Source organism: Poecilia latipinna, unplaced genomic scaffold (assembly GCF_001443285.1).
Source record: "Poecilia latipinna isolate Pla-1442-1.1 unplaced genomic scaffold, P_latipinna-1.0 Scaffold2481, whole genome shotgun sequence".
Lineage (NCBI taxonomy): Eukaryota > Metazoa > Chordata > Actinopteri > Cyprinodontiformes > Poeciliidae > Poecilia > Poecilia latipinna.
In genome coordinates, this window is record NW_015115097.1 from 1 (window position 1) to 13,881 (window position 13,881).

Consider the following 13,881-nt stretch of genomic DNA (forward strand, 5'->3'; position numbering starts at 1 on the left):
GTTTTAAATGTTTTAGTCTGAGCTTTTAAGTTTTTCAACAGAATAAAAACACCATAAATTGTTGTTAAAAAAAGATTTTTATTGATGTTTTCAACAATGGATTATACAATGACAGCAACAAAGAGATGACTGCAGTTCTGACGTCTGAATTAAATACAAAAACCGGGTTATCTGATCCCGTCGCCGAACAGGTGAGAGACGGGCTCACCTGACAGGTGATGCAGGGAAAACTGCAGTTTTATTAAAACAAATTATTTACACCAACATAAAAACAGCCACAGACATGCCATGCTCTTCAAGCCACAACGACGGAGGAGAGCCGGGCGGGTCGGAACCGGAACCAGCGCCAGCTGCTGAACAGATGAGCTTATGAGGACTAGAAGTATCTACAGCCTGATGCGACCTAAACCCACCTGCAGAGGGCGCTGTGAGGAGGAGGTTAGATATTTACAGCCGGATGACGGGTTAGAGACAGGTCAGCGTTATAATACAGACGGCCTGAAGCAGCTGCAGGGTTTCTGGATGTGTTGCTTTAATGTTTTCATCACACAGGCACAGTGGGCGGAGTCAGGCTGCGTGTGAGGATGAGGAGGCCGCGGCCTTCCTCCTGTCCGTGCATTGGGAGCGGGGAGACGGGGGAGAGGGAGCGGTCGAAACGCCTCACTGCCGCTTGCTCTTGATCCGCTCCAGACGCTTCTTCAGGTCGTCCAGGTTGGCGGTGGCGGGCGAGGCGGCGCGGGCGCGGGTCGGCGATCCGGAGCGCGCGTTGTGCTCCTGCTGGTACAGCTCCCGGGACTCCTTCAGCTGCGACAGCTTGCTGTGGAGCATGTCGGTGGACGAGGCCACGGACGGCTTGGAGGACAGCAGGGAGGAGATGGCTGGCCGCTGCGGAGGCTCGTCCTCGCTGCTGAGAGCCTGCGCCGTCAGAGGGGAGCGGTTACCATGGCGACCGAGCAATTTCACAATTAGATAAATAAAAAATTGACATTTACAAGTTTTTTTCTAAAAAGTTTCCACTTTTTCCAAACTCAAATAAAATCTTATAAAAATTTTAATAAATGGGTAATTTCCCCAGCAGCATCATGGAACCGGAACCAGGCGGCGGATGTTTGGACTCACCCTGGTCGTGTTTTCCAGGCCTTGTCTCTGCCGGAGGATCTTCAGCCTCTCGTAGTAAACGGCGGGTTTCAGCTCTTCGTTGCTGCTGCTGAGGCTGGACTCCACGTTGTGCTGAGGAATCACTGCAAACGCACACAGCGACGTTAACACACACACACACACAAACCCACCAGGCTGGCAGACGTAAAAAACCCAGAAGAACCTGAGGAGCTCTGGATCCGAGGTTTTCCCTCACGCTCCGACTCGATGACCCGCAGGCCTCGCTCCACGTAGCTCTGGAAGAACTGCGACGTGTTTCTGAGGAACGGCTCCAGGTCGGCGTCAGAGTACTTCTGCTTGTACTCGTAGAGCTCGGTCAGGCCCTGGGGGGGAAACGGTTTCCTCAGATTAACAACCAATCAACTCTGGAGTCAAAGGTCAACGAGGCGGCACCAGAGCAGAACCGGACCTCTTTAGTGTTCTCCTTGGAGCCGATCTTCTTGAAGATCTCGGACAGGATGTCGCTGACCTTCGCCTTGGACATGCGGTCGTCCTGCAGCACAGCAGACATCAAATTATTCAGCACATTTTAACCTCTGCAGGGTGAAACATCCAGAATCAGAATCTAAAAGCCCAATTATCTCCAGAACCCAAGTTATGGACCAGTCAAAGCCTGGGTCTGATGGATCTGAAACCCCACAGTCAAACTGTTTTCTTAATTAAACAAACACCAGCTGCGGATAATCATCTTTGCACCATGTCTGAACTGATGATGTCATCCAGGAAATGCTAGTGAGGAATATTTAATTCCCCTTTGGAATCAAAGTATTTCTGAATCGAATATCGTCTCTGCTGCCTGGAAACAGACAGTCATACAGAAATAGTCTTCAGTCAGAGGCCTATTCAGTTAAGCTGCAACTCTGACTGTTACTGGAGATTCTTCCTGCATCACCGACGGCTCTGAAGAGCTGAGTAACGACATCATTTCTTTCTGAATTGAAGAAACTTTGATGCTGGTTTCAGTTTGGATCCACGTCTCACATCTGGTTCCTTCCACTTTTTAAGATCAGGAAAATCGTCTCACTGTGAAAACATCAAATCTTACCAAGTATTTTGGTCTGGTGTCTAGACTAAATATCTTATTACACTTAAAATAACAAAACTAACTTCCAATGAACTTTTCAGCAAGAAACAGCTTGTTTCAAGTCAATAATTCTTAAATATTGATAAGTGCAGATTTTTTTCACCTATAAAATTTTAGAAATGTGTTAAAGACTTTTAAAATCAATATTCAGAAATTAGTTAAAATAAACTCCCATGTCTCAAGTATTGATATATTAATTATTAAGTATTCTCTTTAAACTTGATATCAGAGCATGACTTCACAAAATGTTCAACGTTCCTCATTTAAAGTTATTTTTCATGTTGATTTCTTATAAAAATACTACTATATTCTCCTAATATTTCTTTTATTATTACTATTGTCGTACAATTTACTCTCGTAATTAAAATGAATCGTAACATGGCCCTGATGTTTCATCGTAGTAACTTAAAGTCCAAATAAATAAAAGCTGTAAAACAAGATGGCGGCTCTGGGCGCACCGACATCACTGAACTATGGAAACCCAAGGAATGCAATAAGCGAAATCCAAAAATTTAATCTTCAAAAACCAAAAATCGATTTATCGGCCAGCTCCGTCACTAGGTCTTTATTTTACATTTCCTGCTAAATTCTTCATATTTCACAACTTTAGTGAATCTTTTCTAAATCTGTGGGTCCAGAAGAACTTTTAGAAATAAGGAAAACAGGAAGTAGAATCTGAGGACCAGAGGAACGGATCAGGCCTTCAGCTCCAACCGCCTCTGAAGTTTGTCGCTCACCGTCCCGTGGGCGCTCTTCTCGTTGCCGCGGTCACTCTTCGTTCCCGACAGGTTCCCCGAGTGTTTGACGACTCGCCTCAGGTAGGCCTCCAACTCCGACTCGTTCCGGTTTTCTATCATGGACAGGTGGTCCAGAATCTGCCCAGAAACGAGAATGATCAGAACGAAACCGGCAGGAATAACACGTCTCCCCCCGGGTCCGTGACCTCTGGCTACCTTGACCCCGGTGAGCCTGCAGAGCGTGTGGCAGAGGGTCTTCAGGGTCCGGTGAGGAACGTCTGTCTTCAGCTGCTTCAGCTTCTCTTTCGGGAAAACCTTCATGAAGTTGTGGACGTCCAGCAGGATCCGGTCCAGGTTCAGGCTGTTGATATTCTCTGGCAGCAAGCGGATCATCCTCCACAGACACTGAGGAGGATAAACGGTTAGAGCGGAGCAGAGCCGACCGATTGAGCCGGGTCTGCAGCGGAACCGGCGCTCACCTTCATCACCAGTTCAGAGACTTTAAGAGACCCGGCGTTGGAGACCAGCGTGTCCTGAAGCAGAACCAGCAGAGCGCTGCGGGAACGGGAGAAACGGGTCAAACTGGAGGTTTGCAACTCGCTGTGATGAGTTTGGACCTTTAGTGGCTCTAAACTTCAGCTAAACCCAACTGCAGTCGAGCCCCGGAGTCTCAAAAAGCTAAAACATGCAAACACTTCAGATTCCACTAAAAACGTTTATAACTCCCCATTTCAACAGTCCAAACACAAACTACATCTTAAAGGTGATCCATCATGCTGCCCTGAGCAGGTTAGGAAAGGTCTACACAAAACATTTTCATTACATTTTTGCACAAAATCACTTGGATAATGAGAGTTAAGCTATTTTATAGTTCTCACTTTGAAATCACTCCCCCACTCAGTTTACACTCGGATGTGAATTATAAAACCGTACATCTTTGAAAAGCAGAAGTGGAGCCTCCTGAACAACAAACAAGAAAGTGGTCTCTGGATGGTAAGTCAACAATAAAGCACTAGTCTTTTCCAGCAGCCATTGTACAGTTTGGTTGCTAGGTAACGTTGCAGCGCCTACTGGTTGTCACATTTAGGAGGTTATTGAAATGGTTCATTTTCCAGACACCAAAAAACATGATTTCCAAAAACAGCTGGGTGGTTTTTAGAAGCAGCACACACACACACACACTCTCAGAGATAAAGGCTGCAGAGTTCTGACCCAGTCAGAGAGACGGATCCGTTTCTACCCACCTGAATATGTTGGTCTGGTCCGAGTGCTCCAGAACTCGGATCACCAGCAGGTTGACGGAGCGGATGACCTGCGTCCCGTCCTCCACGTCCTCCACTCGGATGTCCAGCATCAGCGTGATCAGGCTGTGCATCAGGTCCTTCAGAACACCAATCGACGCCTCGCGGGCCAGCGTCTCCATGGAGAACAGCTGAGGGGAGGAGAACGGGGTTAGAGGCCGCCTGCGGGTCACCGAGCAGCAGGGCGTCGCTCCGAGCGCTCACTCACAGACATCATGTTTCCCATGATGCAGCTGTACAGCTTGATGAGGTCCGTCTTGTCCACGCGGTCGTCTGCGAGGTGCGTGCTGTTGATGAGGCGCAGCTGCATGATGGTGGCGATGAGCAGCTGGTCGATGTGACCCGACATGACGTCGGCCTTGTCCTCCTGACGCAGAACCTCGTCAATCTGAGAGAAGGTCATGAGGAAGGTCAAACTTTGGGCCATATTGATAAATGTCCTCAAAGGCAGAAGAATGCATTTTAAAAACTGATGAATAAACTTAAGATATGACTAAATAGCCGTCTCTGCATTCGGTGAATACTGCTCAGGACTAAATTTTTTAATAATATTCATCATCTTTAATTTTTTGCACACAATCGTTTTTGGATAATGAGGTTTCAGTCTGATCTGTTCTGACTATTTTCAGAACGAGTCGAGACGTTTTCAGAATAATTTTTCCAGAAGTATAAATTATTTTTATGGGCTCCAACTGATTATTTTAGTCATAGATTATTCTGATACTAAATCAGGTGAATAAATTGGCAGATTCTCAGATTTTACATGCAACCATGTAAAAAGTGATGTAGAGCGGTTAGTGGAGGTGGACCGGACCTGAGCCAGCGCCTGGATGCTGGTGCCGATGTCGCCGCTCGCCACCTGAGAGATGACGAAGTTGATGGTGGAGGCCGTGCTGCTGTGAAGGTCGTCAAAGTGAGGAGAGATGGAGCGGATCCTTGGAAGGAAACACAGGAACGTTAAGGCCGTTTCTGGTTGAGTCGGACCGGTTCCGTTTGGGGACGGCGGTGCATTTACTTGGGCTCCGGGATCATGACGGGCTCCAGCAGCTCGTCCAGCTGGTGCTGGACCAGGTCCGGCAGCTCACACACGCTCCGCTGGTCCTGCTCTATCATGTCCAGGTCCAGCTGGAACTCCTTGGGGATGGAGGGATGGTCGCTGTGCGCGTTCTGCCGGGACTGACTGGACGGGCAGCAGAGGAACCAGTCAGTTCTACTGGGTAGAGATCAGTGCTTCTAGCTCCAGTCTGGACTTCCATACTGAATCACCTCAGACGTTTACGGATCTGAACCGAGTCGGGCGATATTTGACATACATGACCCAAACCGTGTGCAAATATGAACTTCCTAAAATAAATTTGTTTTATGGAAACGTGACAATTTATAAAGACATTTTCTGAGCCAGGACGAAGTGGTTTTGTTCAGCCGCATAAAAACTAACATTAAAAACACTTTTTTCACTTCACATGAGTGAAAGTGATCAACAACCAGACGCTACTACTGGCAGGAGGATGATGGCGCCACGTTTTAATGACTTGGAGGGTAAAGACACTTATAAACGCTGCGATTGCTAAAGTGTTTTTTGACATTAATGGAAAATCGACAAATTTGTAATGACAGCCACAACAACAGCGAAGCTGTAAGGGCATCGAAGCAGGTCTCTCTTCCTAAAACTTTAAATTTCTTTTTCTGGAAATTTTGGCCACTTCAGGTTTGAGTGGAAACCGTGAATTTTACACATCGTAAAAGTCACATTTCATGGTGAATTTAGTTGGAAAGGTCGTTGTTGATGCTGAGGTTGGGTCGGTCCGTCTGAACTGGAGCTTCACAGCACTGACCTCACAAAACAACATGGCCGAACCGATCGCAGGCGTTCATGAGCTACAGAGACCACAGAGGGAACATGGACACAAGCAGCTGCGAAGCGTTTCCTAGATTAAGGACAATCCGTCATAAAAATCTAAACTCAAATCTATTCAACATGATTCTGTCTTTTATTTGACAAAGTGACGTTGGTCTGCAGCACCACGGATCATCATGAGCACCGTTAGCTTGAGACGAACCTTTTAGCTCATCTAAACACAGGAAGTGAAGGATAACAGATGAACAGAATCAGAGGCCGAAGGAGGCGAAACGGGACGTCAACGACGTCGTTTCGCCCAAAGTTATAGGACAAAAACCCAAACAAACTTTAGATGAAATTAAATAACTTCAGGAGTTTCCAGTTTTTATCTCAACTTTTAGAAAATAAAGAGTAATTGATCTGCCAAGTCAGTAGTTGTTACATGCTGGTCTTTAACATCCGAGTCTGATCAGGAGCAGCTCAGAAACTTTATGACTAAAGATCAAAAAATAATTTAGACTTTTATCTTTTCCTCTTCAGAAATAAATTTAAACAAGCAATATTAGAGCCACAAATGATCCTAAAACTTATGAAAGCATCAGCTTCAGGTTTTCATTTTGCTTCTAAACTTTTTAAAGTCAGGCAGCCGGTGAGTTAAACTCCTCCCAACATCCAGGCCGAGGAACACGGCTCAGCGTTTCAACATGGAGTAAACACTATGGCTGCGAAGGAACTAAACCAATATTTCCTTCACATCTTCATCTAATTTGATGAGAAACGCTGTAAAAATGTTTGCAAACATCCTGCAGAATCTGGATCAGATGATCCATTAGCAAGAATGACCATTCTTTTCCACTTTTGCTGCTGGGAATAATGTTCACAACTCAGCGGCTGACTGGACGCCACGCAGCCGGCCTGATCCGATTCTCAGGTTCTCTCAAACATAAACAGGCGAGTGAGGAAGAGGAGGGATGAGCGAGTTAGTGCAATGCTTCACCAGAACTCAGCAGGTTTTTGGTTGTTGGGCTGATTTATGACGAGCATTAGGGTGAATTTGCAGTGACGACACAGAAAGCAGGAGGAGGAGTTGTACTCACATCCTATACGTGCGATACATTATTCTGCTCCGGAAAGGAAGGCAGGCAGAGCAGGTCACACAGGAAGAAAGATGAAGGGTTAGGAGACAGAAACGACCAGAGGCAGGTTGGTTTCACAGACTCACTGATCTGATGTGCGACTGTGAGAGCAACCCAGCATGCAGCGGCTCAGAGGCCAGGATGAGCAGGAGGACAGATCAGATGTTGGCAAACATTTAAATACAGACAGGTAAAAGAGGAACGGCCAGCATGCTGGTGAGAAAACGGCCGGAAAGGTCAGAAAGTCTCACACACAAACATTTAAACAGACGTCAGAGAGAAACGCATGGATACACTTTAAATGAAGGATGTAACAAGAAAGTCGGGCTCTTTATCACTTGGTTCTAACAATCATCTATTAAATACTTTAATTTCCAGTTTTAGTTTGTAAAGACTAGAGATCACAAAATAGAAAAAATATACAGCTTTGGGAAAAAAGGAGAGAACATTGAAAAGCTCCTGGTTATTCCACCAAATACTGATGTCTGAACTCTTCCTGAGTTAAAACGATAGTGTTGTTGTTTCTAAATGAATATGAACTCGATTTTCTTTGCGTTATTCAAGGTCTGAAAGTTCTGCATCTTTTTCATTATTTTGATGATTTCTCATTTTCTGCAAATACAAAATTTATGCTTGGAATTTCAGAGACATGTCAGAAGTTCATAGAATAAAAATATGTTAATTTTATTCAAACAAACCTATAAAAAGTGAAACTGATCATTTTAAATGGTCTCTTAATTTTTTCCAGAGCTGAATAATGTCAATAATTCACCTCCAAGATAAAATATGCAAACTTTAATTAAAAACACCGAAACTGGATTTAAATGATAAAAGCAGAGACTTGGACATTTTATGTAAAACTGGGTTTGTTTCTTTATCAAATGTAAATAAAATGTTTTAGTTCCTTAGTTTCCTCCGACACTTGGCAACCCTTTACCAGGTGAATAAGTTCCCAAATTACCAATAGAGTGAATTATGAGAAACTTAACCTGTAGATGCTAACTGCTCTGCAAAAACAAACCTGCAGGGGGCGACAGTGGACAGATTGATCTATATAGACTTTTCTTTGCCTTGTTTTCCCCAGACGGAGTCCATATTGGGTACCTTCAATAATAATTTAAACACTGTTGTGATATGAATGTATGATAAATATAAATAAAACTGCTGTGGTCCATATAGTTACTCAGTTTCTACTGGTTAAAGGAAGAAATCTGATAAATATTGATCATTTTGTGGTCAGTTAGTTTGTGCAGATTCATCCAAGTGTGACAGTTTGTAAAGCATCTTTATATTTCCGTTCATAACTGGAGCATGTTTTACTGGTTTCCAGTAAAAACGGGGACCTACTTGAGCTTTCCAGGGTCTTCCTGTGCTGGCTTGCGGAGGAAGGTGGCGTTGGGGTTCGTCGGCTGCTCCCGCTGCGTCTTCTCGGCGGCGCTCTGCTTCGCCGGAGCCGCAGGCGTCTTCTTCGCCGATCGTTTGATCCGCTCCTCCAGCATGCTCATGTCTTTCTCTGACAGCTGGAAAAAAATCCAAATAAAATCAGTCTCTGATTTTGTGGAGGGAACTTCCAGCTCCAAACTTTGTTTCCTTTTGTCTCTTACATTTCCGATGAGTTTGTAGACCTGGTCCCCGCAGACGTTGTAGACGGCCACCACCGTGTTCAGGGCAGCGTTTCGGACGGACGTGTCTCTGTCTCCGATGTGGACGGCGATCTCCTTCAGGGATTTGGCCGGAGTCGGCTGGCACACGTTCATCCCATAGCCCTCGATCAGACAGCCCAGCTCCTCCAAACACTCTGAGGAAACCAAAACACTCAGCATGAAGGAGCAAACAGAACTAAAGGTTGGCTGACCTGGGCTCCACGTTTACGTCAAGGCGACATGTACAGGTTTAATTTTTGGAAAAGCTCTACTTGGACTGCCCTACCAGCTCTCTGCTTGGAGTTCTTGGACTTGGTTCCCTCCATGAGGAACGGGAAGAGCTTGGAAGCTGGATAAACTTTGCACAGCATGCCGAGGATGACCCGGACATCTTTACGAACCACATCCTTCGACTCTCCGACCTGAAGGGAAACAATGAGCATCTCACTCTGAACGACAAGCTGAGCCGTTCACAGCAACATGAGCACAAAAACTAAAAACAAGCAGGAATATAATCAGAATATGAGACGGGCTGGCGACCCGTCCAGGGTGTACCCCCGAAATGTCTGGTTGAGGATGGGCACCAGAACCTGTCCCGGCCCCATTAGGGTCAGGAGGAGTGGAAAACTCAAATCACAAAGGACTGTGGACCGCAACAACTGTCTGCTAACATATTCCAGGTGTTATGAACTTTAAATCTTCATGCTAATATTTACCCTGTTCATTAAGCCCCTGACTGACAGTGTGTGTGTGTGTGTGTGTGTACCTTCAGTATGAGGTAGGGGACGAAGGAGTTGGCTTCATACTCCGTCAGGTGGTAGTTCTCCCTGTTCAGCATCGTGAACAGCAGCTTCAGATACTCCAGCACCTTCATCAGGATGGTGGTGTTGGTTTCAAAGAAGCGGAGCGTGATCCACTTCAGGATCAGGTCCAGGCAGCCGACGGTCGCTTCACTCTCGCTGTTCAGCCTCTGTCAGCCAGAGAGACGGTCCATCGGTTAGGAACAGAACCCAGTTCATGGCAGCCACGGCGCCGGCAGCCTCCTACCTCGATCATGACCCCGATGGCCTTCACTTGTCGCTGAAAGTCGAAGTGAAACATCTCGTCCAGCAGCCACTTGGCGAAGCAGGCGGCCATCTGAGTTTTCAGCTGCTCCACGTATTCGTCCCGAGGGGTGATGAAGTTCCACTTCAGAATCTGGAGCCCAGAGGTTCAGCGTCAGATCGTCAGATTTCAGCTGGCAGGGCTAGCCTGAGGCTCAAGCTAGCATTGCTAACACGCGGCAAGTTACCCAGAATTCCCAAGTCTGGACTAAAGACTACACGTGCTACCCTAAACTTTCTGGTTCAGAAAGTTCACAGATTTTGGAGGCAACTAGTTACTTTTACTTGAATCATTCTTGGTGGGGGAGGAGGCTGTACTTGTACTACACTTTTTAGTAGTTTTATTATGAAGTATCACCATTAGTGCTCGAGTAAAATATCTGCATGAACAACAAACGTGTTTTAAATACCATATCAAAAGGTAAATTAAAATATAATCACAGAACGAGTCAAAAACCACAGAAAAAGAATTCAACATGATTTTCTTTCTACTGCCAGAGATGCTGAAAGCAGAGATTTATGTAAAGATACAATATGTGGTATTTATGGTAAACGTTGCAATAATGATACAATTTACATTACATAATTTTAATGTTTTTCTGCTTTGGATTCATAGCAAAAACAGTCACCAGGTAATGAGAAATTTATCAACTGGAAAAAAAATATATTTAAAAAAATAAATTTCATCAAGGTTTTGTTTGAAGAAATTGTTTTAATTACTTTTAATGATGTTTGTCATTCCAGACGTAGAAAGAAAGTCTGATGGCAGCATGAGCTGTTTGAGACATGTTAATCCTACCTTAGTGTAAATTAATATTTTCACTAAGGTTGGCTGATTTTAGTCATGTAAACACTGGAAAGGTTGGACTTAAACATTTTGTTTACAAACTCTCAGTTGATCCCGTTGTGTAATTTGAATTTGTATGTATAGAAAGAAGGTTTGCTTTCCAAAAACATTGATAAATTACAAAAGTCAGCAGTTGTGTATACCTTCAGCTGCTTCTCCTCTTTGATCCTCTGCTCCTTGGCGTTGGGGACCAAGATGAAGATTGGCCCAGACTTATCCTCATCATCCTTCAGGCCTTTAGTGGCGGGTTTCTTACCAGCTGGACCCTGATTGACGCAAACAGACAGACGCAGTGAGCGAACAGAAGCCAGACGTTTTCTAAAACAAAGTTTTAGTGAGAACTGGACAGAAAGGTGAGGGAAAGAAGAAACCAGAGCTACCAGGAGGGTTACGATGGAGAGATTTCCGTGCAGGTTAACAGACAGACATTAATGCTAGAAAGCCGTCACACGAGGTGTGTCGTTTCCACAGCCGAGTGGACGCCCTGAGGCTGCGTTAGCGACTGAAGTTAGACTGAGAGAAGCCAGGCGGAGGTTAACATCTGCCAAGCCGACAGCATTCAGGAAAGAGTGGGATCATCCGGAACCCTGCGTTCATCTACCTGTTGGCCGCCAGCAGCAGCAGCAGCCTTCCCTTTGACGGGCGGCTTTTTGCTACCATTACACTCCTTCTGATTGGAGGGAGGCGGAGCTTCCTCCGTGGGAGAGGGAGGCTGGGTGGGCGAAAATAAATGAACATCACAAAACGAACCACATGAGGGGAGGAGGGCAAAAAAAAAAAAGACTAAATATTAAAAACTTAAAGACTAATTAATGGAAAGGACTGAAGAGAATCTGTTCTCTCATCAAATAAATAAATGAGGAAAAAAGTTTAATTGGATGAATTACTTGAAAAAGTAATTTATCTAAACTGGAATTAATTAATCCGTCACTGAAATAATCGTCAATTAATTTAGTAATCGATTAATCATTAACAGGAGAATACGGACTCAAGAAAACGGCCAGTTTGTTGAAATATTCAGCAGTAATTAAGCTAAAACTGTACAAAAATATATACATTTGGGATAGGAGATGGAAAATCTTGAGTTCAGGGTAGAGAATATAAACAGATTAAAGCTTCACTCGGTTCATATTTTGTATATAAAAAAACAAACTCTCCTCCAATTAAGTGCCTTTTTCTAATTATAAGTTAATGGGGACAGAAAAACCCTACGATGAACTGATGATGCTAAGCAGGAGTCAAACTTTTCACTTGTTGATATCTTAAGTATTTTCAGCTGCATCCTTTGCTACAAATGATCAAACATCCACTAAAAAAAATTTGCTGTTATTGCATTTTAGGCAACAAAATATTCATTTTCTTATCCAAAACAATTAATCAATTTGTTTATTTTAATGTATTTGTAACAAAGAAAATAAGCTTATGTGGTTCATTGAAAAATCTGCAGAATGGGGAAGTTTTTTCAAATATCATTAATCAATTACTAAAATAATAACGAGCTGCAGCCCTGATCCAAACGGACGTACCTTCTTGGCAGCTCCTCCTCCTCTGACTTTCTTAGCTTCAGGTTTATCTGTGAAATCCTCGCCGGTCCTGGAAGCTGCACACAACAAGCAAACATCTGAATTATCAACATCTTGTTTAAGTTTGGTTTGTCCCAAATTATCCTCAACTGTTTGTGAGCTCACCTGAAGGAGCTCTGCTTTGCTCTGCAGAACCTTTTCCTCCCGTTTTGGCCGGCGCCGCAGGTTTAGCCGGCATCACTGCTCTGGCCTTTTCCAACATGGCTACCACCTGATCCTTGGAGGCAGGCTGGGGAGAAATAAACAAACCCAGTTGGAACCACCAGTCCCAACCAAACACCGGGACCACCTCGCTGGCGGCTCTGTACTTTGAGTTTTCCTGTGGCTTTGTTAATCTTGTCGTAGCCCAGGTGCATCATGAAGGTGGGCAGGGCGTCCTGGGCTTTCTTCCTCACGTCGGCGTTCCGGTCCTCCAGGCAGGCGAACAGCTGCGGGACGCAAAGCATCAGGTCTGCGGGGACCGACCTGAGAGTCGGCAGCTTCTCTGCTAGCCAGCCAAGCACCTGAGGATGAAGAGCGGGTTAGAGTCTGATCTTCGTCACCCCCACCGTGAGGAGGAGCATCGGAGGAGTCGGAGCACCTCCTGACGCAGGAAGGGATTCTCCCTCTTCAGCTCCTCGGACAGATCCTCTCCCTCCAGCCAGTCCTTCATCCCAGTCTGCTCCACCCAGGCCTGCAGCGTTGCCATGGCAGCCGTCCTCAGGTTCACCTGCAGATGGACAGACGTAACTCAGACCAACCGTAACTGCTGAAGGGACCTGAGGCTTTCTGTCATGGAGATTCTGTTTGAACTATTGGAGGTGGAGCACCTTGCTGTCTCCCAGAACAGTGATGACAGGGAACCCCAGAGCTTTCACATGCTGCTTGAGTCCAGGTCCCATGGCTGTAGCCAGCTGCTGCAGAATACTCAGGGTCTGTTGGACCTGCAGACCACAAACAGGACGGTCATCACTGCAGTCATAACGTTTAACACAGAGGCCAAACCCAGAGCAGTCCAGCTCACCAGGATCTTGTTGGAGTCGCAGAGTCGCCCTTTCAGCGCCAGAGGAAGCTCCCCGATGTTGGGCGTGATGAACTTGGCCTCAGAGATGACGGCCGCAGCCTCATCCAGACCCTCCTTCCTGATCTTCCAGTTCTTGTCTTCAATTTTAGACACCAGGTCGGATGTGATCTTGTCACTTTGAAAATGAATTGGAACAAAGAAAAAAACAAAAGAAGAAGAAACGGGCCTTTAGCCAAAGTGATGAAGCCAGCTGCTCCTGAAAATAATCCTGTAGATCTCAAACAATAAAACTGGTTCCTGACTGTGAAGAGACTGAAGTGTTGTTCACACATTGATAATATTCATGCACTTTTCTGGGAAAAAAAGACGACAAGGACAGACTTTAATACCATTTGTAGAGATGGTTCTACCATCATTAAAATACTATTTTGACCTTGGTCATTTTT

General features: G+C 45.1%; 1 protein-coding gene across 5 annotated transcripts in view; it reads right to left on the minus strand.

Annotated features, from left to right (window-relative positions):
• Positions 1-58: 58 nt before the first annotated feature.
• The window catches only part of ckap5 (cytoskeleton associated protein 5), a 29,439-nt gene continuing 15,616 nt past the window's right edge, over positions 59-13,881 (minus strand). Inside the window, exons 21-45 of one of the 5 annotated variants that reach the window (XM_015019771.1) lie at positions 13,436-13,610; positions 13,242-13,355; positions 13,013-13,141; positions 12,741-12,935; positions 12,538-12,661; positions 12,376-12,449; positions 11,451-11,561; positions 10,993-11,115; positions 9,947-10,096; positions 9,666-9,869; positions 9,186-9,321; positions 8,861-9,054; positions 8,604-8,776; positions 7,218-7,241; positions 5,296-5,460; positions 5,095-5,215; positions 4,489-4,668; positions 4,224-4,411; positions 3,459-3,534; positions 3,196-3,384; positions 2,980-3,117; positions 1,568-1,651; positions 1,322-1,481; positions 1,120-1,241; positions 59-915 (exon numbers count right to left, since the gene is read on the minus strand). In XM_015019771.1, the coding sequence (XP_014875257.1) occupies positions 661-915; positions 1,120-1,241; positions 1,322-1,481; positions 1,568-1,651; positions 2,980-3,117; positions 3,196-3,384; positions 3,459-3,534; positions 4,224-4,411; positions 4,489-4,668; positions 5,095-5,215; positions 5,296-5,460; positions 7,218-7,241; positions 8,604-8,776; positions 8,861-9,054; positions 9,186-9,321; positions 9,666-9,869; positions 9,947-10,096; positions 10,993-11,115; positions 11,451-11,561; positions 12,376-12,449; positions 12,538-12,661; positions 12,741-12,935; positions 13,013-13,141; positions 13,242-13,355; positions 13,436-13,610 (3,604 nt within the window). In that variant the 3' untranslated portion in view covers positions 59-660. Of the gene's footprint in view, positions 916-1,119; positions 1,242-1,321; positions 1,482-1,567; positions 1,652-2,979; positions 3,385-3,458; positions 3,535-4,223; positions 4,412-4,488; positions 4,669-5,094; positions 5,216-5,295; positions 5,461-7,217; positions 7,242-8,603; positions 8,777-8,860; positions 9,055-9,185; positions 9,322-9,665; positions 9,870-9,946; positions 10,097-10,992; positions 11,116-11,450; positions 11,562-12,375; positions 12,450-12,537; positions 12,662-12,740; positions 12,936-13,012; positions 13,142-13,241; positions 13,356-13,435; positions 13,611-13,881 lie in introns of all 5 variants that reach the window. The other 4 variants (XM_015019773.1, XM_015019772.1, XM_015019770.1 and 1 more) reach the window with 4 other exon arrangements.